The sequence below is a fragment of the Botrytis deweyae genome, assembly GCF_014898535.1.
Source record: "Botrytis deweyae strain B1 chromosome Unknown BDEW_035, whole genome shotgun sequence".
NCBI lineage: Eukaryota > Fungi > Ascomycota > Leotiomycetes > Helotiales > Sclerotiniaceae > Botrytis > Botrytis deweyae.
Window position 1 is genome coordinate 314124 of NW_024066242.1, and position 23583 is coordinate 337706.

Consider the following 23583-nt stretch of genomic DNA (forward strand, 5'->3'; position numbering starts at 1 on the left):
GGGTTACAATACAAGCAAGCATCTTACCCCACACTTTCGTTCCTGCAGCCCCCAATAATAGCTTCAAACATAGAAGCTGTTGTTCGTGAGGAAACTCAACTCTTGACACCTTCTTTTCTCGTTCGACTTACAAGATCGTCATCAAAGCCTTTAGCCTCAGAATAGTTTGATTCTAGCCCATCGGTTTTCGCTCGCGAAATACTATAGCCGTCATGTTGTGAGTGTCGCATTCGAATTTATCCAGAGTACAGCAAATGAACTCGTGCCAAAATTACCGATGGGTGTCGCATTGTGTCGCATAGCTAACGATGAACATAGTGTGTTACCACCACCGCCGCGATATCCATCGCAGGCAGCGTACAATCTCGCTGTTCAAAATGGAATGGCTATGCCAATGGTAGAGACGAATAATCTGCTTAAGCATCCCGAAGGACTCCAATTGCTTGCTGGTGAAGGTGAGGTTCCATTTGCAGGAGCCTAGGCACTCAATGCTGAGATCATCTTTATAGGAACATACCTGCTGCAGGATGACCTGCATCTTGCGACACCTCCTCATCATCCGTCCGAAACACCAGTCATGAATCCAAATCCATTGTCTACAACTCCGCAAGCTGCAACTGCCGGAACCAAACTTTCTCTTCTATCATTTAGCACGAAACCTTACGCGTCTCCTCTGTACAGGCTCGATACCAACAAAAGCTCCCGGACGGGATTGGCTCAATCCAGTATACAAGAACACCCATACGAGAATCGTAATTCTTCGGAGGTACCTGGAAGTAGTGATGGTGGAGGAACTTCGGTCAATGGCAGCGCGAGAGCTGCGACATCCATAGGGTCCGCACCGGCGTTTGGGGAGGGGAACTCATTGTTATCGTTGACGACTAAAGATACTGGAAAACGTCGCAAACCAAAGAGTGGCATTTTGAAGAGTAATTCTTCATTTATTTCACGATGTATTGTCAACGAAAATTTGGTCAAGAGGCTACAAGATCGCCCAATCGATGGGTACTTTGGATTCGCCAACATAAATAGAGCTTTTCAGTGGCTTGATTTGTCTTCCCCAAATAAAGTAAGTTCTGTCGCGATCATTCGATATCTTGGACTATTCAATGCTTATCATTACAACAGCAAGATCAATTACTTAAAATTTTGTTCACTAAAGCCCATTGTCTCTGTCATGATGTCAATCAGGTCACCAAAAGTCCAAATCATATAGATATTATAATGGGGTTTTCCACTGGCGAAATTATTTGGTTTGAGCCTTTCACCCAGAAATATTCACGGTTGAATAAGAACGTAAGCAATATTTTCTAATAAAGTCTATACGAAATTCTAACAACGTCAGTGTGTTATAAATTCAACGCCCGTCACACAAATCAGGTGGATTCCTGGTTCCGAGAATCTATTTCTAGCATCTCATATGGACGGGTCTTTAATTGCTTACGACAAGGAGAAAGATGACGCAGCTTTCGTACCAGAAGAGGTCGGACCCAATGGCAATGGCAGTGTACCAAGTGAAGAGAATCTGGATCCAACTTCCATGCCAAAAGCCAAACTTCAGATCGATAAATCAGTGCATTCGAAAAATCAGAAGTTCAATCCAGTCTCATTTTGGAAACTTTCCAACCAGCCCATCAATAGTTTCGCTTTCTCGCCTGACAACAGGCATTTGGCTGTCGTATCGGAAAATGGAACCTTACGAATTATTGACTATTTGAAAGAGCAGTAAGCAAATCCCATTTCATCGCACTTTTAATACTAATCCGCCTAGATTACTCGATATTTATAACAGCTATTTTGGTGGCTTGACTTGTGTTTGCTGGTCACCTGATGGCAAATATGTTCTTTCTGGTGGTCAGGACGATCTCGTCTCTATATGGTCAATGGCAGATTCTGCCATTATAGCTCGCTGCACTGGTCATACATCCTGGGTAACAGACGTAGCCTTTGATCCATGGCGTTGCGACGACCGAAATTATCGTTTTGGTAGTGTGGGCGAAGATGGCAAACTCTTGTTATGGGATTTTAGTGTTGGAATGTTGCATCGTCCTAAAGCCGTAAGCCCTCACTCTTCGATACTTTCATGTAGCACATGTCAACTAACGCAAAAATCAGGCGTCTGTTCGTCAAAGAGGCAGTATATCTTCCCGAATGCCAAGCTCCCTTTCAAGGGTTGAAACTCAGGGCACAACAGCGACTGCTGGTCGATTTCGCTCAAACTCAAACCTTTCCTATGCCGAGGGAAGATCGGAGACCACAATAGATCATCCAGTAGAACCAAGAGCAAAGATATCTATTTTACCCGCCGTGTGCACGAAAATTGTTGCTGATGATCCACTGTGTTCTTTGGCATTTACAGAGGAGCATATTATTACCAGCGATAAGATTGGTATGTCTATTCTTCACTCGCTTATCTTTGGATGGCCGAGCTTTGCAGTATCATTGAGCTAATAATGGACTAGGACATATTCGCACTTGGAACAGACCAAAGGATCACGACGACAGGGCTGATGAGGATGCCGATGTGGTGCTGCCATCCCAGACCTCGTGAACGAACGATTGTAAGTAAGCAGTGAGGATTCAGTAGTTGTATGTTCTTTTGCAGAGTAGCGGTATCAAGCTTGTAACTAAAGCTGGACTTGGAGTTGTGGCGAGCTTGGAGAGGGGATTCTAAATAATAATCGGCGCAATCTCCTGGGTTTTTAATAAGAAGTCATTGGGAGTTTTAGGGGATATTCAGAGTACAATAAAATTATTACCTAGTATGTGTATGCGATCCTTTCACTGTTCAATAAGTACCTCCAGCTAGGTAGCTATTTGACGCGTCGTCCCATGATTAAAGCAGCAAGGGGTGGTGGCTGTCAAAGGTGGCTTGCCGCTAATTGCTCACCTGCAGTGCCCAGGTGGCCCTTAATCTCATCTTAGATTCCAGAATCTGTGGAGGGACAACAGCGTATGATCAGCGCAGACTATTCATTCATTTCTTGCTCCGCCTTTGAGTTCCACCACGAGTAGAAAATCTGCAACATAGCATCGTAGTTTTCTACAAGCCCAAGAGGACACACTACATGTTAAGGTTGGGAATCTTGTCGAAAGGGAAGCAAGCACTTGTAAGAGGATCAAATGCCTGTTTTTGGATCTACATATCTTTTTGGAGTCACTGATACACTTGAAGAGAAGATTGCGTTTTTCGCTCTTGATTCCTGTAAGAATCAAGAGATGGAACCTCGAGATGCAATGAAGCAGACTAGAATATTCACGGCAACAATGAGAGGGTTGAAGAATTGGATTATATTTGCAAAGACTGAGGGGATTGAGGAAGCCGAAAAAACAAAGTAAACACATCTGGAAATATGAATTCCAAGGACTCGACCTCTGATACCAGCTTCTTCACTTCCAAGATGAACGACAATCTTATCACTGTATTGTTTTGGAAGACCATTGGATTTCTGCATTCGCTCTGAGAACTTGCTACTGTATGTCTTTACCATGGAAAAGAGATGGCCAATTCCTCGCGATACCAACGCTGACTCGATTACCCTTTAATTGACTTGATGTTCCGCTATTGACGCAGATGCTCTAACACCTTTTGGAGACTTGGGAGGTGTTCAAAGAAATTTCCATCAACTGATATCTTTCGATTCCTGCCAGTGTATGAAAAGCAGTCGCTCGATAAAGGAAGATGAATTCAGTTCAACTTATCTAAGTATGTTAATAAATTTTTTCCATTCTGGCACAGACCTTATGAAATCCTTCATGTCTCTCTCTAGCTTAGCCACATTCTTACAAAAGGTGGTGTTTGGCTTATTGTACTGTCTGCAGTTTTTGATGATCAACTTGACATCTTCCACGAAAGCTTTTGGTGTATCATACAGACCCTGATCCAGCTTTTGCTGCATGGTCTGCAAATCCATCGGATGCTTGATGACCGTATAATAGTCTTCGACTTGCTTCGGATCAACAGGTTGGAGGAAAGGCCAAGCATGCTTCCCCTCCTTCAAATGATTTAAGAAGTCCTGGAGTGGATCGGTGGGGGGCGTCAATTCTTTCTCACGAGATAGTTCATCCATTTCTGGTGACCAGCCAGAGTGTCGAATGCCGGGAATAGAGTAAGGGTCGATTGGGCCAATAATTCCTCGAGCCCATTGCGCGGGAGGGTGACGTTGAACCTTGCTTTGGTTGTCGGCAGCCATCGTGGCGAGCAAAAATTCCTTCTGCTTACGAATCATTCGAGGTGCTTCGACATAGCGCATTCTTGGGAGCAAGGTGCATTGCATAAGATCCGATGCGATATAGTCCTTTATGACGCCACCCCATTTGCGTTCTTCCAGCTCAATGTCTTTCGTAAAGCCTTGCCTCTGAAAGAAACCGACGGCAGTGAGGTCAGCATATCCGAGAATTTCCATCACTGTTTCCTTATAAGAGTATTTGATCTCGTCTTTGAAATGATTCATCATGTGCGCCCCATACCCTCCTCCCTGTTTGTTCGCACTAACCACGACGTAAATCATCTCAACAAATCCGCGGTTTTCAAAAACACGGTAACAAACCCCACCAATGACAGTCTCCAATTGTTCAAAAGTTTGACCAATGCCCCCTTTCGATTTTGCATTGATTGGCTTTTGCGACTTTTGTATCATGACCAGAGTTTTGTTGTTTGCGTCAAGAACTGTTTTCGCGATATAGTCTGCGTTCATTTCTAACAATCCCTTTCGAACTACTTGTTGAAATTTTGTGAGAAGGACAAAGTTCTCTGGGCTTCCATCGTTCGTGGCAGTTCGGAACTCGAGGACGCCATTTCGTTCGGCCACAACAGCATCCTTCAAAACTGTCAGTTTCAATACTTGTTCAAGGATAAAGAAGATGAACTTACACTATCCATATTTGCTGGTATTTGATAAACTTGAAGAATGTTTGTTCAATATCGGATGAATTGATAGTGAAAATCTGATTGCAAATTGAAGTTGTTAATATCAGATATAGAATAGAGTAAGAACTCATTAAGTTTTTTGAACTAATGAATAGCTTAATGTATTCTTAAGTATATAAGAAGGATGACCGAATCAAGTCAATCTCTATTAGAATTATCGGACGGCAGTACGGTCATTGAGCTAAGTTTTGTATGATAGCATATACTGGCATTGTCATATTCACTCTCGTACGGTTTGATCAAGTTCATACGCTTGTTGAATGATTCGATATTGTATAGTGTTTGTTGAATAATATATAGAGGTCAGATGAACTTACTTTCTTATGTGTAAAAAACGATATCTTCTATAGTAATTATTCTCCGATGTATTGATACGAGTAAAGATTATTACGGTTTCAAAATTAATATAGTAAGAACTCAAGAAAGAAGCTTTGAACAGAATTGAGTGAATTTCGATAAAAGAGGAAGGCGCGCGAGGAATCGATGATATAAGATGGAAAATAGGAAGGAACCTTAGAGTATCTATCTGAAATCAACAAATTCTTATTCAAATCAATGTATTATTTCGAGTGTTGAGTTTAATAAAATTGATTTTTGGTTATTCTGATCCTGATACCAATACTTCGATACTAATTTTTCAACAAATTCAAACGATTGAAGAGCCCCTTTCGCACCCAAAGATATTTGAAGATAGAAACTCGCTAGTACAAGAAGGAGATATTTTTTTGAAGTCATATTAATTGAAGGGATCATACACGGAAAGAAAATTCAATTGAACAAAGACAACTTTAAGGAAAGCGGTAATCTAGAGTATGTAAGAAATGACAACTTCGAGATCCGTCAGCCCCTCATCATGTATAGAGGAGCGGTTTTTGGTTACTAACTTTGCTTCAAAACGCTTTTGTCAGCACCCGATACTCGACGTAGTCTACTCCATCTATGTTCAAAAGCTGCGGGGGTCCAACATGTTTCCCCTCGAATATACCATTCTGTCTTCTTGTGTATTTGATGCCTCCGTACATCTTGATATTATCATTGGTGAGAGAACTGCCACTTGCAGTAGCCTCTGGACGTGGAGAGGTGACTGGCTGCTGAGTCTTCGCTTCCTGTTGAGCTTCCCATGCTTTGTTCAATTTGTTCATCGACTTTGCAAGTTGTCGCTCAGCCGACAGTTTCCTATGGGGAGCAGATTGGTCTCCCAGAGTGTCGTTGGCAGAATTATCATTTGCTCCTTGCAGATGCGGCGGCTGCTTTCTATCTGCTATCTTTCCTCTCGATGTTTCTTTGCGTTGGAGAGATTGTTCAATCTCGGGATCAGGGTTGGAGACATTGTGGCCAGAGAGATTCGGATCTGACGGATGTTGTAATGCTACAGCAGCCTTGGCTAATTTGACTGCATTGAGTTGCTGGCTGTGTGAATCACGATTGCCACCTTCCAGTATTTCTCTTTGGCGAATGAGAATATACTGTTCAACTTCCGAGCGCTTCAGCTTAGACAAATGCTCCTCGAGCACGATCTTTTCGTATTGGACCTGATAGTTCCCAGCGCCTACTGGAAAATTGCCCGACACAAAACGTCCATCACGAGTAGATTTTCGAATCATGAATCTGAATTTATGGTTGCTATTGACGACAATAGTACCAAAAACTGCGTGTTTGTCTTTGGCATCCACTTGATTTGAGTCCGCCCAGTATCCAAGGAGGATTTCTGGTTTGGGCAATGATTGAATGTCATTGACTTTAGTAGAAACATCTTGGTCAACGTCTCGGGATTCTCGCGGAAGCCTATCTGATTGTTTTTGGTTCTCCTGTGACTTGAGAATGACGTAGTCTTTGATTTGTTCAGGAGTCTTTGTACTTAGATGAGGATCAAAGGCGATATTTTGAAATTTGACCCAGCAACCGTAAGCTCCTGGAGGAATAGCCAGAGACTTGGTGTGTTGACGATTTGTTCCGTATATCCTAAACCGAAGTCGTTCTCCATCATCGATAAATCCATGGACGATATGTTTGTCGTGATCGTCGAGTTGCTCTGAGTCTTTCCATGTACCAACAATAACACCACGCAGTTTTGGAACCGACTGCGTGGGCGTTAGCTTAGTTCGCTTTGAACTATAGCTAGGCATTTTGATCCTCAAGACGGCTTCGTCATAATTGACCGGTGGACGATTTCGTTTCGGATAAGATGAAACCGTGATCACTTCCTCAGCCGTGCCTTGCCTGGCAGATCTGTTCTCTACCTCTTCAACTGGTTTAAGATCGTCATCAGAATCAAAATCAGAATCAGAATCAGAAACTGAATAAATATCGATAGATTTGATGTTACTGGAACTGGACCTGGAAGTATGCTGAGGAGGCTTAGGTTGATCGATAATAGGCGGGACACTCGTGATAATTTGGTGAGTATCACTATTCATTGCCATCGACTTTGCGATTCCTTCCTCCTTTGGTCGATCGTTCATCTTGTGATTGGTCTAGGATCTCAGTGAACTATGAGTTAATGACATTAGCATCCATCCAAACTTCACATTCTCGGCGTTCAGTTCAGATCTTATAAACAGACACGAAATAACGCTGTTTTCTGAGACTCAAAGTGTAATTCTGAACACAGTAATGTCCTTCAAACAAAAGAGTATGCACATACACAAGATAACTAATGATTAATGTTAGGAATTGATGCGATAGTACACAGACTGATTGTTGATGATAGTAATCTTCAGAGGCTTTTCACAAGGTTCATACTTATGAACACAAGAGAGGTAATGAAGCACACGATGAAGAATTAGTATGAAGTTGTACCCAGGAAAAGAACTCACCGGGAAATTTGTGAGTGACTTCAGTACCAAAATGAACCTTATGGTTGCTTATCAATGAGCTTTCGTATGATTGCTTCAGATGATTCTGGAAATTGATCAAGTGAAAAAGTCGAGAACATGATGAAAAGAAGGGAAAACAAGAGGAGAGTGGAAAAGGTATGCGATGAAACAATTTCCGTTTGTTAATCCCTATTGCCTGGCCGTGCAAATCGGTCAATCATTCATTGGTCATGAATATGATTGACTGAAGGGTGTGATCGGCTAATCGCGGAAATCATGGTAGATGCAGGCTTAGTCTCGCTTGCCTGTATATCAGATTTCAATCTATGTCAGGATAAAAAGAATACTTATTACTTCGACTTATTTTCAAATCTCGAAGGCTATCCCTAATTCGACCCTGTATCTGGATTCTCTTCGTAGTATTGAAACTATCTTAAGATTGGATCTCTTTCTATGCTTACTTTTAAAGTAAGAGTAAAACTTGAATTAGAACGCTACTTGAACGAAAACTTCGTATTAATTTACATTCATAAATATCGCTGAAAGAGTAATTATGTATCTACAAGTAGTCGTTTCAGGCGTTAATTTCGGCTGAATGCTTCAGGCCTTCAAATCATAATCATATTAGTTAGTCTATTGCGATTATAAATAACTTAATTCTCAACGAAATTATTATTAAGGAAGAGAGATTTAGACAGAGTGTTATTTTTTGATTCTAATCGTTCTGAAAGCTGACTCATATTTGTATATTCTTCGATTTACTTATCTAAAATTTGTTTATATTATTAATGAGCGGACAGGTTATGAGATTGAAGAATAAGAGTATATTTCGAGAGATGCGCTTGTAAATAATAATAGACAAAGATTTTTAGAGGTAAAAGATTTTTGATAGATTTAATAATCTTATAATATATTTAATCAAAAAATTCTCTTCTACTACTAGAAGATTTTTTTAAAGATTATTTTATTAATATATTATTTATCTAATATTGTTCTCTATCGAGTTTTATTTATATGATTATTAGTTTATTTATATAGACATTATTAAATAGACATCGCTTGCTTTTCTTTCGCTACCTACCTACTAAAGAATCAGTTTTTGTTTCCTTGGCGCTCAGCCATTCGACACCCAGTAATTCCTGAAGAAAATAAGTCACAGTATTTTACGTCGTGAAATTTTAACAAACGATAGTTTGAATTTGATATCCTCGCTCCTTAAAGCTTTCATAATGCATAATTGACTATTATTACATGAAGTAATATGAATAGATTACATAAGAAGATCAATCTTACAGAGTGTTCTCATTCCTTGAAGAAACTTCAGACTCTTAGATTGTGAAAAGGATAAATAACATTTATTCGTGACACAAGCAACATATCCCCGCCACCTAGAATCTCTTTTAAAACGGACTCGCTTTTGTTGAAACAATGTACTTTAGATAATCTTCTCCATCGATATGTACAATACTGGGCACTGAAACATGCTTCCCCTGAAACATACCGTTATATCTCTTTGAATACTCAACACCATCGTGGACTATCGTCTTATCATGGCGTGGGGCGTGGACTTGGGATGTTCGTAGTGGCGAAACCCCTTCTGGGCCTACAAGTGAGTCAGATGTATTGGTGGAGTTAGTTGCGTTATGGGAAATTTGCGTTTGACTTTTCGATGACGCTGGTATGTTAATCGAGGATACCTGGGTGGAGGGAGCGACAGGAACTGATTTCGACAGCAAAGCAACGTCAAGTGCAGTCGGGAGATTACGAGTTGCGGTTGTTGGATATTGTGTTGGAGTAATGGGTGTTGTTGTTGCATGCTTCTCTTTCTCGAATCTAATTCTCTTTGTCTGATGTCTCTCAAGATCAACAGAATCTTGCCTTGAGCTATATGTGGAGTGTCTTTCGAGAGAGTTCGAGGCTTGATGAGTTGTGTCCCGGGGTAATATGACTGGAACCATGTCGGTCGTGTTTTCGTCTTGGTAAGCAGCATACTCAAGTCTGCGAACAGCCTCCTGAGCTTCTCGAACTGCTTTCATATCATCTGCGCCTGAAAGCTCGATTGTGGAGCCTGATTCATATTTATTTCGGACTTTCACATATTCCCTTCTCTCCATAACACTCAATGGTTTGAGATGATGATACCATCTGATACTGGCTTCTCTCATCAAAATACCACGATGCTGTTGTGCACCGGGAAAAGGGCGCTCTAGAACGCCACCTCGTGTGTTTCGACTATGCACAACGTATTTGAGTATGCCGGTCTCGTCGATCTTTGCGCCAACAACGTTCTCGTCACTAACGGGGCCGAATCCAGCGGAGCCCAACCAGGTGCCGATGAGGACATCTCTTTCCTTGGGTGTTTTGCGGCTGTATTGGCCAGCAGCAGCATTTTCGATTGAGGTTGTGTCATTGTTGTCCATTTTCTTTTCGCAGCTTCTTGGCCAATAAACCGATGACTTTGAGACTAGATAAATCTGATACTCTAGCAATCAGTCGCTGCAAGACTTTCTCTCAAGAAAAAGTGTGAAGGAATTGTTCGAAAAGAACTTACCAAGAGAAACTATGATTCGACGAGCCAAATAACATGAATTCTAGCGATGTTGCAACAATGAAAAATTGGAAGAAAATGATCCTACATATACATCTTACCGAGTATGGATTTTCTTTTGACATCAGAATGCCCCCTACCAGGGAAAATGTTTTATGCTAATCACCTTTTTCTTGGCTCCCGGATGTCCTGATCCATTGGATCACCACAGAATGAGTTGTCAAATCAAATATTCAAACCGAGAAGACCCTGACCATCGAAAATGGGTTGAGTTACACAGGCGAGTTGAATGAAAATTGATACATGCGGGCGAACTCTAAGGATAGGAGCCTTTCAAATCCCTGCACCCACTGCTTTGTGACCGAAAATTCTTCATTTGACCAAGTTACTGTGAGCTCTGAGGACATCAATTGAATTATATCTTCGTTTGGAGTTGACGATTCGTTTGATCAGATCTTTATTAATTGTGAAATCCATCACTTGAGAATATTCTTCTTCGGGATTTGATGTACTCCGTACAGTTAGTCTTAATATACTTCCCCTCAGTATGCTTCCTCTCATAGTTTGATCCTCTTTAGCATAGATGGATGTAGGAGAAAAGTGTAAGACTAAGAGCTTTTTTCAACACTAGTTGAACGTATATATTACTTAATAAAGACTTATTACAGATATAAAATTCCATGCTAAGAACAAGATAATTACTGAATAATCGTATAATAGCATGATTTCTACTATCTGATGGTGCTTATAGAGGGATAGTCCCATCAGGCAAACGAAATGTAGTAATCGAATATTATATACCTAGTTTCTGTAATATACATAACCGTGCACCAAGTAGTGTAATTGATGAGGCTTCAAGTCGACAGATCAACTTGATGTACACGCTTATGCTTCTAACAGTTTTCAGGGTAAGAAACTTGAGAATAAATGATGAGATTCCATCGGATACATACCGCAGTCAACCCTGTTATATTGTGCAACTAAACGCAAGACACCTTCTTTTCAAGGCCTCAGATAAGCGAGCGTTTGTATGATGGGTAACCGATTTTTGGAGCTAAGACATCCCTCAACCTTGGAAGACTGTGCACAATACCGTTCCACCCCTTTTAGTATTTTTATCAATATGCATTAAATTTTTCAATTTCTAGGTCGAGCCACACCTCTCTGATCAGTAAGTCGATTGTCACCTCAACGGAAACTTCCATTTCCTATCAAATCAATGATCCAATCAACACAAAAGGTTATGATTCAGCATCTCCTTCGAGAGGGTCTTGGCTTTCTAACCGAAAAGGAGATAGAGGGTGCCCATGATCTAAGATCATCACTTTCAAATATTGTCGGAGAGACTGCACTCACATCTAAGAAAAATCTGGACACCGCGCACAGACATCTGACTATTCGCTCCCATATCAGAGAGCGGGTGTTTCGTAGAATCCTCACCACCAAATCGGTAGGCTTCAAAAAATGATGGCTAATAGCCCAGTCATATTTTGTCCAGGGGTCAAGCGTGGGAAGGAAAATTGCAACAAACACGAAGCGATTTTGGTTCAAGAAAGAGGCGAGAAGGGAGGTTAATCATGAATTAGATATACAGGAGGCTATTCGACCAGTGATGACATATCTATTCTTGAAGGAATCCTCGTGATTGTATGCGCCAATTACCATTACAATTGTGAGAGATCTCGTTGTTTATATCGAGCCAGGAATCCAGTCTTTATTTTAATGAGTTTGACTAATATGAAGGTAGGACTACCAAACGAGAGCGGCAAGCAGACCAAGGAGGCGAAAAAAGCTTAACCTGGCACGCACAGTAATGCGTGCATGCGCGTCGGATTGCTCCGGAGAATGGGTATCGACATATCTTCATGTCTTCATGTCTTCATATCTTTCGTATCTTGGGTTTCAATAATGGTCTATGGACTAGGAGTCAATCGGAAAACGATGTACCTGAGTCTTCATGGTCTATTGATTCGTGATAAAAATGGATGTCGATTACTTCATGAATCATCTCTAGCGTTTCTTTGTTTTGTCATGAGATGAAAAATATTGATGTAGTAAATCCACAATTCTTTCTGCGAGTTTAACCCTCCCCATAGCATTATCACTAGTTTGCATACGCCCAATTAATACCAGTGAAAATACGAAATGTTCGCCTTGGATTCAGAGTGCAAATCACGATTCCAAATGATGCATTTTCTTCTTTACAGCTAGATTTCCAGGTAGATCTTTCTGTATAGATAGCCGCCTCCTTATATGCGAGCGACCCTTAAAAATATTTAACTTTCGGCACTACTTGGATTAGTTTCGTAGTTTTGACCTTAGCGACGCGTTTATGGCGTCATTGACGTAATCGGACTCTTTTGCATTAGCCGCGAGATTATCAATGTAGACGACTCGTAGTCCTACTCGAATACTATTCTTTTTACAATATTATCCTCATATATTTACTATTACAATGCAATTAAATATCTCTAAGTTTGTGGATAGCAGTAGAAAGGAGCCTGCGCAACTTGTTTGTTGGGGTCAAGTATCATGTCATTGGATCATCATTAATCATACATCAAATTCTAGTGAGGAATAAATTATCTCCCTCTAAAATAATTATTTTCCACCCCTTCCCCTGCCCCTCCCTCTTCCACCGCCTCTGCCACGTCTCCCACCCCTCTTGTTGCCTCGTGAATTGCCCTCATCAAACCTTTCGTACAACTTTTCTTCCCCAAACGCGCAATCTCCCATCCTCAGGTAGCTGATTATTCCCTGATCGTTGACTGCCAAGATAACATTCCTATATCCATGTCTGATTCTATGATACATTTTATTTGGGCCCTCCATGGTTTTTCCTGGTGGATCCCAGGGTGAGCTTTCGAATAATGACACCACCTCCGGTAACGTAGGTACGAAAGTTTCTCTCGCGTCGACAATAGCTATGCGGAAATCTGGAAGACCTGGATTAGTTTTCGCGAATGTAGGAATACTACTGGGTTTCCAGATGTGGAAACAAACACGGAATGGGTGAGATGGAGGTTGTGATGACATATCTGGCAGTGGAGAAGGTTTGTAGCGGGGTGTTATGGCCATTTGGCGATAGATAGAGTCGTAAGATCTGTATAAGCCTGGCTTGACTAGTGGACCATATGGGGAATGTGTGATGTCTTTGGCGAAAAGATCGTAAAGCCAAGTGAACATACCCTTTGACTCTCCGGGTATGGGTCCTTGCTCAAAGGGTTTGGTGGGAACGTTTGGGTCCCAATCTGGACCTCTCATGACGACATATCCATTTCTTTTCAGATTTGCATAGACATTGTATCTTTCCAAACTGATTTTTCCTCTCTCGCCATCCAGACCAATAAGCATAGCATACGCAGCTTGTAAACTCATTGGTGCACCGTCATCTTCGTTTTCCGATTGTCCTGCTTTCTCGCTTTCCCCATCTTCAACTCCATTATAAGAAGATTTATTCGGCCACCACAAATCCAAATTTCCCCGCTCAACCAAATACAATGCTTCCTCAGGTAATAACCACAAACTGCTTTTGTGTTTCCCTTCGTTTGCTCTGCCAATTGTTCTGAAATGTGGTCCTCTAGGTCCTTCCACTACCACAACATGATCTGGCTCTAAGCCTTTCCTCCATTCCTCTGCCACTAGTTCATCTCTCTCCAATTCCTTTCCCACTCCCTCTCCGTAGTAAAAAGCCCTCACATGCGCTTTTGGCAGATGAAATCTTGTATAATCCAATGCATCATGCATTGCCTGCCTCGATGCAGCTAATACACCATCTTGTTGTTGTGTACCGTGAGGTTCGAAATCTTTCTCTCCACGTTTAGGAAGTGAGCCTGTCTTTGAGCTGAGGGATGCAAGAAGTCGGAAATCTTGGGTCTCATCACCTTCTTCGTTATCGTCATTTGGTTGATTGTGAAGGGAATTGATGGGCGCATCTTCATCCATATCTGCCATTCTGTCGAGTGACGTTTGTTCTTATTATGGTTTGCTCTTGTAATGATTCGCCGTTTGAGTAGCTGGTGGGATGGGTATAGCTGTGGGTAAATTTTATTTTCAGCCTTGCAGAAAGGCTTAATCGGTTCCGACGAAATCCCGATCGATGTCCATGCATAAAATCTGGTGACCAGCTGGATCCATAAAATATCGAATATTACCTAGATAAATCAAACTTCTATTTGATAAGATATCGCCTTGCTTACAGCTGATTCGTACATGGATCATGGAATACAAAATGTCAAACGGCGGCGGCTTTAATAATTTGCTTATTACAAGTGACTAGAGAAAGAAAGTTTGAAACAAGATTAAGCGTAGGAAAGTTCTGTCATATGGTTACCTTAGTTTAATTATTTAAATTATATCTTAACTTTCACCAACATAGGAGGTTTGGCCGAGTGGTTAAGGCGTTGTGTTTAGGTGCTTCGAAAGAAGATCAAAACCTCATTCCCGCAATTCGAAAGAGCGAGGGTTCGAATCCCTCAGCCTTCATACTTTTTTTGCATTTATTTTGCTTCTAAAATCATTGAATTCCATCGAGAAATGGTTGAGAAACAATCACTTGAAGATTTTGATAATTCAATTCGATGGGGTTTGGGGACAAAAAAGAGGCGAGCTGAAAGGGGGTTCATGCTTTTGCTGCTTTCAGCGTTCTAAAAACCAGAAGGAAACGAGACCCCCCCCCCCCCCCCCTTAAACACAATGAAAGCCTGAGGGATTCTCCCCCTCGTCTTTCGAATTGCGGGAATAAAGTTCTGATCTTCTTTCGAAGCACCTAAACACAACACCCGAATTTTTCAGCCAAACCTTTACCCTCGAGAAAAATTAACGCCTCACTCAAGTCAAGCTTAACATGCGTCTAGTTCATCTCAGAGCGTCTTAGAGATTCATTCAAGAAGGTATAGATAGTCATTTGATCGTTTCAGTCAATTTATATCTTGAACTTTTTTACTACTTTGTATTCAGAGTCCGGTCCGGTCATTATATCTAATCTTATACTTATAACTTAAAGAAGAGGTATTATTCATTCAGCGTTTACTATAATATTCTATGAGTAAGTGATATCATTCAGCGTTTACTATAATATTCCATGAATGAGTAATGTCTTAATAATTCAAGTATAGACTCATTACTATCTCGAAAGAATGAAATATCATCTACGGTGATATCAAGTACTAGTTCTTCGGCTTATAGTTAAACTATATAAAGTTTATATATAAAGTATAGCATCTCTCAGTACGAATAGGAATATATAATATAAATTAAGAGACTAATATTAATTGAAATTTTGATAGGAATTAGAATACTTATATTAATTAGAATAATCATATAAATTAACACCGTTATAGAGTTGATATAAGAGCTCTAAAATAATTCGTATTATATATACTCAAGGTAATGACTATATATAGTAGAGTTATAATAGCTATTCTATTCTCATTACGAAAACTATATACTATTTAAGATACGAGCTTATTATCTATATTGAATATATATATATACAATATAGCTTCTCTATAGCCTATACTATATAAGATTAGATCCTCTAATAATTTATTTAGATTATAGTTTATTTAAAGATACTCTATCTACTCTTTAGATTCTAATAACAACTATCGATTTTAAAAGCTTATGATTTCAAATTTGTTAAATTCCTAAAAACATTTTAATCTTCAAGACAATTTGATTATAAAAACAGAGTTGAATACTTTAAGAATCTTGATTGTTGATCTATAATTCGAACTATTAGATATACTATCTAGGACTATTCGATTTCGAAGCGAGATGAAAATCACAAAAGAGAATTGTATTTCGACGGAATTCAGACTGGAGTAATTAGAGCTAGATATCAGCGGATTAGATTTATAGATTAATACTAGAAGGAGTTTGAAATCGAGCATAGGACTATGACTTGAGAAGAATAGATTTCTGTTTGAATATAAATAAGTAGTACATCTAATTGAAATAGAAATCAAATATATAATATATCATCGAAGATATTTTTATTAACTATCTATTATTTTCCATCTCCTTTATTCTATTACTCTAATTATTATCCCTATTAAGATATATACTCAACAACAGACTACTGTTCTTGTTCGTTATTGAAATTATCTATATATATTACCTCTATCTCTCTACCTCTCCCTTACTTCAACCTCAATTCAGCAAATACACTACTCTATCATCCCCTACTACATCTATCTTCTCGTTCAATATTCATACAAACCCATCTCAACCCATCTAAACTATTCTCACTACTAATAATAATAATCAAATGTCGAGAAATCTATTGCATTTAGATTTCCAAACATCGATATACTATCTAGATACTTCCCTATGAGATAACAATACTACTCTCTACTGTACTAATAAAAGAAGCTACCTCCTAATACAAAAACATAAGAAAAACCGTCCGCTTACTTACTTACTTAAAATTTGAACTTTAAGTTTAAGTTAGTAGGTATTTATTGAAGACTACTTGCTACTATACTACTTTGATATAAAAGTATACGAGCCATCTAGTATATAGATATTCTATACAAGCGAATTTATATCTCTTTAACTATCAACTATTAACTATATGATTTCCTACTTATTTCTAATTATTGGTTTGAGAAGGATACGGAAGACGTAGTACTCACGTATTCGTAGGTTCTAAATGTCTATATTATATTCCATCTAAAGAGCTAGCTATGTATAGAAAGTAGTAGGCCTTTATATAGACACTACTGAAAGAGCTAGTCTCTTTCGCATTCGTCTATAGCTTGATATAGTAGTCATTGAATTGAAGTCATTCATCTAAGTTCATATACTAATAGTATATTTCCGGAATAAATTCTTTAATAAAGAAGAGAGTAATTAGAGGTTTATAGACTTTAAGATTTTGCAAACTTGAACAATTTACTAATTCTAGATAGATTAAGCTTAATTAATATATGGCTTGGTTTGAGTATATGATTTAGATTGAGATTAGGATCTGATTTAAATATATCTATAGTGTACTAAAAATTAAGAGGAGGATCGTTTTGCTTATATCGTTTGAGCTAATAATACTCTAGATTAAAAAATAAATAGAGGGATAGGTATTAGTAATGATTTGAAGCATGTAATGAAATAAGAAGTTGAAAACCAGTAGGTGTATAGAAAAAATAAAATAAAAAGCAGAGATTTCTTGTTTTCGCTATAATATAACATTTCCAAATGATATCCGCTGGTGTATATAACAAACATAAACAAACTAAACTATCCCTAAGAACTTTTATCTTCACCATCACTCCACTCATACTGAGTCAAACTTTCATCTCCATGTGGAAGGAAGCTCATCAACCACCCTGCCAACCCCCTCCAAGACATCAAACCCAGAACCCTATGCATAACCGCAATTCCCCATTCCGTTTGTGGATTTAATAACCCAGGAACCCCTGGCGGAAGCTGCTGTACACTTTCCACAATCGGTCTCATCTTCTCTTCATATTTCCGCAATCCTTCTTCCCAATTTCCCTTACAAGCTCCTAATTCTCCTGCAAGATGATACGCACCTAGAATCGCCGAACTGGTGCCCATCCCCGACAGAGGTGAGGGACAATAACCTGCATCTCCCACGAGTGCAAATTTCCCTTTGTAAAATTGAGGAGGATTTATTTGGGCGATTTCTTGCATATAATAATCTGGTGCTTTATCCATTCCATCCAAAACTCTCTCAATCTCCCACCCCATGTCAGACATTTCTTCTCTCCACGCGCGTTTTTGTTCTTCGGTGGTCATTTCGAGATGTTTCACTAACTTGCATGTTTTGTTGGGATCGGTAATACTGAGGAATACTCGTGTAGTAGTACTCTCATATATATTATCCGGACGCAGTAATATCAAACGTCCACGAGAAGCATTATACCACTTACCCCATTCATCATCCTGAGGTTGTTTGGGGATGGCGAAATATGACGCGTATTGATACAACGATTTCAGACCATCGTTTGGAAGAGGAATAACAAGTCGTCTAGTTTTCGAACGCAATCCATCTGCTCCCACAACCAAATCAAAAATTCTCTGTTTGCCTCTTGCAAAAGTAACAAGGACTCCCTCATTCACCTCTTCAAGTTTCGTAATGTAATCATCCCAAATATACTGACACGTCTCCTTTGTACTGTTATAGAAAATCTCGGATAAATCTCCCCGAATGATCTCAATATCACTCGTGAAGGAATTTCCATTTTCCTCCATTGGGAAAGTAGCTTTGGAGACACCATTCTTGTCAACAAATTGAAGACCAAATTCATGGGTTACTTTGGAGCGAATTGTAGATTCGAGACCCATACGTGATATGACTGTACGAGCGGGACCTCGAATATCAACTCCTTGACCGGCGGAACGAAGAGAGGGAGATCGTTCGACAATAGTGGCGGTTATTGAGGCGCGGTTGAGCCAATAGGCGAGGACTGGACCGGCGATGCTGGCGCCCGAAATAAGGATGTGGGGTTTTCGGGTCAAGGTTGTGGGTTTGGTGGACATTTTCGGAGAGCTGTTTATAAGTGGGTAGTGCGGGACTGTGAGTGGGACTGGTCCAGAGGAATCTCAGAGTTGAGTATACTGACACGTGACTGACTGGACCGTAAAGCGATGTGCTGAGCGTACCCAGTAGTCCTTAAGTGCTATTCGAAGTCTATAACAAGGATAGATATATAAACGTCTCTAAGTACTTGAATATATGCTCAATTGCAAACTCTCAACGACGTGGTATCAAAATATAAAATATAATAAGCCGTGTTACACCTGTATAAATAGTGATATCATAGACCTATTCCAGAATCTGATAAATCAATTTGTAAGACGAGATTGAAGTATTTGTAAAGTTGATAATGATATGTGAAATGAATGTAAGTGAAGAACTCCAATATCTAGTATGAATGATATGATATATACAACAATCCTACACCACAAGACAAGTCCGCGACGGGATCTTCTAATCCCCGCAACAGCAAAATCGGCGGCTAAATACCGATATCTCCATATTCACAATCGACAAACGGCAAATCGCTTCTCGATACTCGTACGATCAGAAAGTATGCAACTCCTCTCTTGACTCTTGATAAGATTAAGCTGTTGCGGGGAAACTCTCTAAAACTTTAAAGAGATGTAGATCATTGACATTTATACTGAAAGCAATGAGACTTCAACATAAACGAACCATTCAATTGATGATTTGTTCTGAATCCCCATTTAATATAATGGAATCAAAAGAAGCAATGGATTCTATTGGCCCCTTAAGACCGATACAGCGGATTTAACACCGGAACTGTATACTTTCTGACCCGTGGTAAGTCTAGAGCTAATACATGCATGCTCAAAACCTCGACTTCGGAAGGGGTGTATTCATTAGATAAGAAACCAATGCCCTTCGGGACTCCCTGGTGATTCATAATAACTTAACGAATCGCATGGCCTTGTGCCGGCGATGGTTCATTCAAATTTCTGCCCTATCAACTTTCGATGGTAGGATAGTGGCCTATCATGGTTTCAACGGGTAAGTGGGGAATTGGGGTTCTATTCCGGAGAAGGAGTCTAATTAATATCTCATAAAGTATCAACTCGAGACTCCTCGCTTATATAGGGATTTTACTAACTAATCAAGTTCTTAGGATTTCAAGAATTCTAATTATTTTTTTATAACGTTTATAATAATATATTCTTTACATCTCTATATAATATAATATAAATCTCTATCTTTTCAATAAATATTTAAATTTATAAATTAATATTCTTTTTTTAATTATAAATTATTTATAAATCGCTTTTTAAATTTTTCTTTTCCCGATAAGTAGAATATAATAGTATATATACAAAAGTTTTTAATAAAAATTTTCTAATTAAAAAAAACATAATAAAATATTTAATATATCTTATATTTATAGTTATTTATTTTATAACTTTAAATCTCTAATACTAAATATACGTAAACATTTTTAAGTTACTTATAATATTATTTTCAAAGTTCTTAATACTTCTTTCTATTCTACTCTATACATATAAACTATAAAGAGAACTCGAGTTAATACTTTAGAAAACCCTAATACTATCTAGGATACTCAAGATTTTTCACGTAATACCTAGATATAGTATATTTTATTTCATTTCCGAAAAATATACAATCGAAAAACTTTCCGTATAATAAAATCTCTCTATAGTACTTCTCGAATATTAAGGTGCTTTTGTTTATAAATAAGCTATTAGTAGACTTTATTAGTACATCGACTATATAAACTAATAAATCAACCCTACAAAACTAGATCTCGAAATATTTTTTGATATTACGATTTATACGTATCTATCGAAATATTAATTACATAATCAAAGAGGATACTATACTATATTAGCTAGCTTGCGACTAGCGCTTCCCTATATTAAGTATAAGTATAAGTACTAGCTTCTTATAGATAATAATAATTAAGAACGAATATAATTATAGTAGACTGAGATACTTATACTTATTAATTAAGTTAATACTAATATAATAGTATTCATATCTCAGGAATTATCGCAACGATTTATTTAATTAATTAATTATTTATTTATTTATTCATTATATTATTCATTTATTCATCATATTATAAACCAAACAATAAAAAGAGAAATTCTAATACCACCACCAAGCAATCAAAGAATAAATATAAGGTATATCAAGATCAAGATCAAGATCAACAGAAATCAAGTTCCTTGAACTTAATACACGCGGATTCGATTCGATAAGATCTTACTTACATAGACGACTTTAATTTTTTTCATCCGCGGGGGGGATAGGGGTACACAAATATTAACGAGGCCCCGAGGCGAGACACATTGCGAAAGCAGAGGGGAGAGTATCAATGTCTATCAAGCTCAGAATACAATACAGAGCAGGAACATTATAATCTCACATCACATTGAGAGGAGGCAACCCGACGCCCAATCTTGCAAATGTTGTATTATACTTATACTGCACGTATCCCAAATACCCTATCTCAATGTTACAGCAAAGATTCCGATATATTACAATCCTCCCGCCCAAAATCCAATAATGAAAAAAAAACACCAGATCGCTGCACTTTCCGACAGAGGATGATTGTCTCTCAATCTTTCAATAAACGAGCGTGTGCAGCCATACCAGAACCCCCTTACACCTGTTGACCTGAGCTAGATGCAAGTATGAAGGAAATAAACTCCACTCCAACGCCAACGCAATGAAAACAATACCCATAAGCTCTCCTACTCGTGATCGTACATCATTAATTTACTTCTCCACCTTCTGCCTTCAGCAAGATACCTCCTATGCCTGCGATCAAGTAGCACTAAACCTCTTGGTTTTGACGTCTCCACTGGGTCGCTTCTTCAATGCAATAAATGTCTTGACCCTTCTCAATCTCGTCATTAAATCCTTGTCCTTTGCATCCCTGATACTCTTCGCATCCTCTTCATCTGCGAAATCAGGTGCCAAATCATTACCATTCTCATCGATACTCTCGGTCGTTGCAGGTCCAATGTAACTTTTCCTTGAACCCTTTTCATTCTTTTCTCTACCAACTCTCAATCCATGCTCACTCTTCAATACCCGTAGCACAACTTCCCATCCCGCAAGCGCTCTTAGTTTTTGATTCTGCGTAGCGGCAAGTCCATTTTGTGATGCCGGATTGCGCCAAGGACAGTATTCGCGATGTTGGGCGATAGGATCGAGACCAGGAACGATAGCTGGCTCGGTTTCTACACCTGTAGCAGAAATTGATCTGCTTTTGAACATCCAGAGACCAAGTATTCGGTAACATGTTTGACATGAGACGGATTCGAGTTGTTGGCCAAGACGATCATGCTTGTGACCTTGCCAACCACAAAGAGACATCATCAAAGCCACTTTATTGATATTGTCCGGAGAGTTTATTTGCCCTGATGCAGGAGATGATTGAAGAAATTCTTGGGGAAGATAACTTGTAACGCGATCGATATCAAGGCCTTCAGGAGGTGACATATTAGAGAGGTATGGTAGGTGATCGATTCTTTGTTGGAGTTCATCGTAACGTTCGCGAAGGGTTTGGATGGTAACTGCAGGTTTGTTGAGGGGTAGCTTGAATATAACATCTAGGACAGAATTAGGACTGAGCGCGTGAAAGGGGAATTTTTAACGTACCATCGCATCCTCTCTGTCTCCATGGACAACTCTCATCATGAGACGCGACAATAAGTTCAACATATTTATCGACCAACGCATTTTCTACTGAGTTAGTTAGCGCTAAATCACCGAGAATCTGCGATGGAAAGAAATCCCCTACCAATGTTTTCCGCGATATAAACTTCCTTTTCTTTCCCGTCTTCTTCTTTCTTGTTGAGCTTAACCAGGATCTCTACATTGCAGAAACAGCATCGCACTCTCTCCTTCTTCTGACAAACCCATCCTCTCTTTGCCCATTCCACTTCATTAACCTTTGCTGGTTTTGGCGTCCAATCCGTTAGATTCGAGAACGACTTTAATCTTTTGAGAAATTCCCCGCGATCATACGGGGTCCATTTGGGAGGCTCTGCAGGCGAGACGGGAGTGGCAGAGAGTTTATGGACGGGTGCCAATCTCTGACGGGCGCTATCAAATTCGGATGGGGCCGCAGATGATGCGCGAGTTAAAGAAGACAATCGAGTCGCGTTGGAAGAGGAATATGAAATTCGTGGCTTCTTCATATTGGAATCGGTCTCATTTTGAGGTTTCTCGGGAGGTTTGTTTACTTCGTGTGCTGATAAGGAGGAATCCGACTTTTTGCTTCCCAAGCCATTCAGGAGGGCGTTGAATTTTCTTTTGGTTGTATTCATTTTCGCGGCTGAGATAGTGACACTGAGTGACACTCTCGTGGTGCCGTAATATCAGAATGAAGTTGATGAGGAATGTGATGAATGATAATGTGAAGCTGGAGGGTTCCCTTTTATTTATTTACGGCGGGCGGTTATTTGGTTGCTGTTTACGTGGTACTAGGTACTCGTAGTAAGTACTCGTAGTAAGTACTTTGTACAAAAAGTAATAAATGACTAGATGAGCCGTGAAGCAAATCCCCCCTGCAATAATGAATCAAGTGTACGGTATGGGTTATGATAGGAACAGCCAAGGCCCGTGCCGCCCGCAGTAGCTTCACACTTTCTGCTCGATTGCTTGCCTTGCCTCGACCTTGCTTGCTTGCGTAGTACATACTAGGTAGTACATACCTGGTACCCGTACGTACCCTCGTCCACCAGTCCATAGTATTGGGAAAAACCCCACCAAGAAAATTGGGACGACAACAAAGAGA

General features: G+C 39.4%; 7 protein-coding genes across 7 annotated transcripts; 1 reads left to right on the forward strand and 6 right to left on the reverse strand.

Annotated features, from left to right (window-relative positions):
• Window positions 1–212: 212 nt before the first annotated feature.
• EAE98_010336 (uncharacterized protein) lies at window positions 213–2551 on the forward strand (the record flags this gene model as incomplete). Its single annotated transcript, XM_038957957.1, has 8 exons — window positions 213–217; window positions 319–455; window positions 510–1069; window positions 1129–1296; window positions 1346–1725; window positions 1772–2057; window positions 2116–2389; window positions 2463–2551. 8 exons carry the CDS (start codon window positions 213–215, stop codon window positions 2549–2551), a joined length of 1899 nt encoding a protein of 632 aa, XP_038805749.1.
• Window positions 2552–3698: 1147 nt separating this feature from the next.
• On the reverse strand, window positions 3699–4882 carry EAE98_010337 (uncharacterized protein; the record flags this gene model as incomplete). The annotated part of the gene is made up of 2 exons (XM_038957958.1): window positions 3699–4820; window positions 4874–4882. The coding sequence occupies 2 exons, from the start codon at window positions 4880–4882 to the stop codon at window positions 3699–3701; spliced, it is 1131 nt and encodes a 376-aa protein (XP_038805750.1).
• A 938-nt stretch (window positions 4883–5820) lies between these two features.
• Window positions 5821–7392, reverse strand: EAE98_010338 (uncharacterized protein; the record flags this gene model as incomplete). Its single annotated transcript, XM_038957959.1, has 1 exon — window positions 5821–7392. The coding sequence occupies one exon, from the start codon at window positions 7390–7392 to the stop codon at window positions 5821–5823; it is 1572 nt and encodes a 523-aa protein (XP_038805751.1).
• A 1754-nt stretch (window positions 7393–9146) lies between these two features.
• On the reverse strand, window positions 9147–10166 carry EAE98_010339 (uncharacterized protein; the record flags this gene model as incomplete). Its single annotated transcript, XM_038957960.1, has 1 exon — window positions 9147–10166. The coding sequence occupies one exon, from the start codon at window positions 10164–10166 to the stop codon at window positions 9147–9149; it is 1020 nt and encodes a 339-aa protein (XP_038805752.1).
• A 2729-nt stretch (window positions 10167–12895) lies between these two features.
• On the reverse strand, window positions 12896–14248 carry EAE98_010340 (uncharacterized protein; the record flags this gene model as incomplete). The annotated part of the gene is made up of 1 exon (XM_038957961.1): window positions 12896–14248. The coding sequence occupies one exon, from the start codon at window positions 14246–14248 to the stop codon at window positions 12896–12898; it is 1353 nt and encodes a 450-aa protein (XP_038805753.1).
• Window positions 14249–17539: 3291 nt separating this feature from the next.
• EAE98_010341 (uncharacterized protein) lies at window positions 17540–18799 on the reverse strand (the record flags this gene model as incomplete). The annotated part of the gene is made up of 1 exon (XM_038957962.1): window positions 17540–18799. The coding sequence occupies one exon, from the start codon at window positions 18797–18799 to the stop codon at window positions 17540–17542; it is 1260 nt and encodes a 419-aa protein (XP_038805754.1).
• Window positions 18800–21142: 2343 nt separating this feature from the next.
• On the reverse strand, window positions 21143–23359 carry EAE98_010342 (uncharacterized protein). Its single transcript, XM_038957963.1, has 3 exons — window positions 22585–23359; window positions 22443–22526; window positions 21143–22393 (listed from the first exon to the last, which is right to left on the reverse strand). The coding sequence occupies exons 1-3, from the start codon at window positions 23111–23113 to the stop codon at window positions 21603–21605; spliced, it is 1404 nt and encodes a 467-aa protein (XP_038805755.1). The 5' UTR covers window positions 23114–23359; the 3' UTR covers window positions 21143–21602.
• Window positions 23360–23583: the final 224 nt, after the last annotated feature.

Bases quoted from the DNA above. Each gene is read 5' to 3' on its own strand.
- EAE98_010342 (XM_038957963.1), bottom strand. From the start codon at position 23,113: ATGAATACAACCAAAAGAAAATTCAACGCCCTCCTGAATGGCTTGGGA. The intron at 22,527-22,584 runs GTAGGGGATTTC...CTAACTCAGTAG, and splicing joins TTATATCGCGGAAAACATTG to AAAATGCGTTGGTCGATAAA. The intron at 22,394-22,442 runs GTACGTTAAAAA...ATTCTGTCCTAG, and splicing joins GAGACAGAGAGGATGCGATG to ATGTTATATTCAAGCTACCC.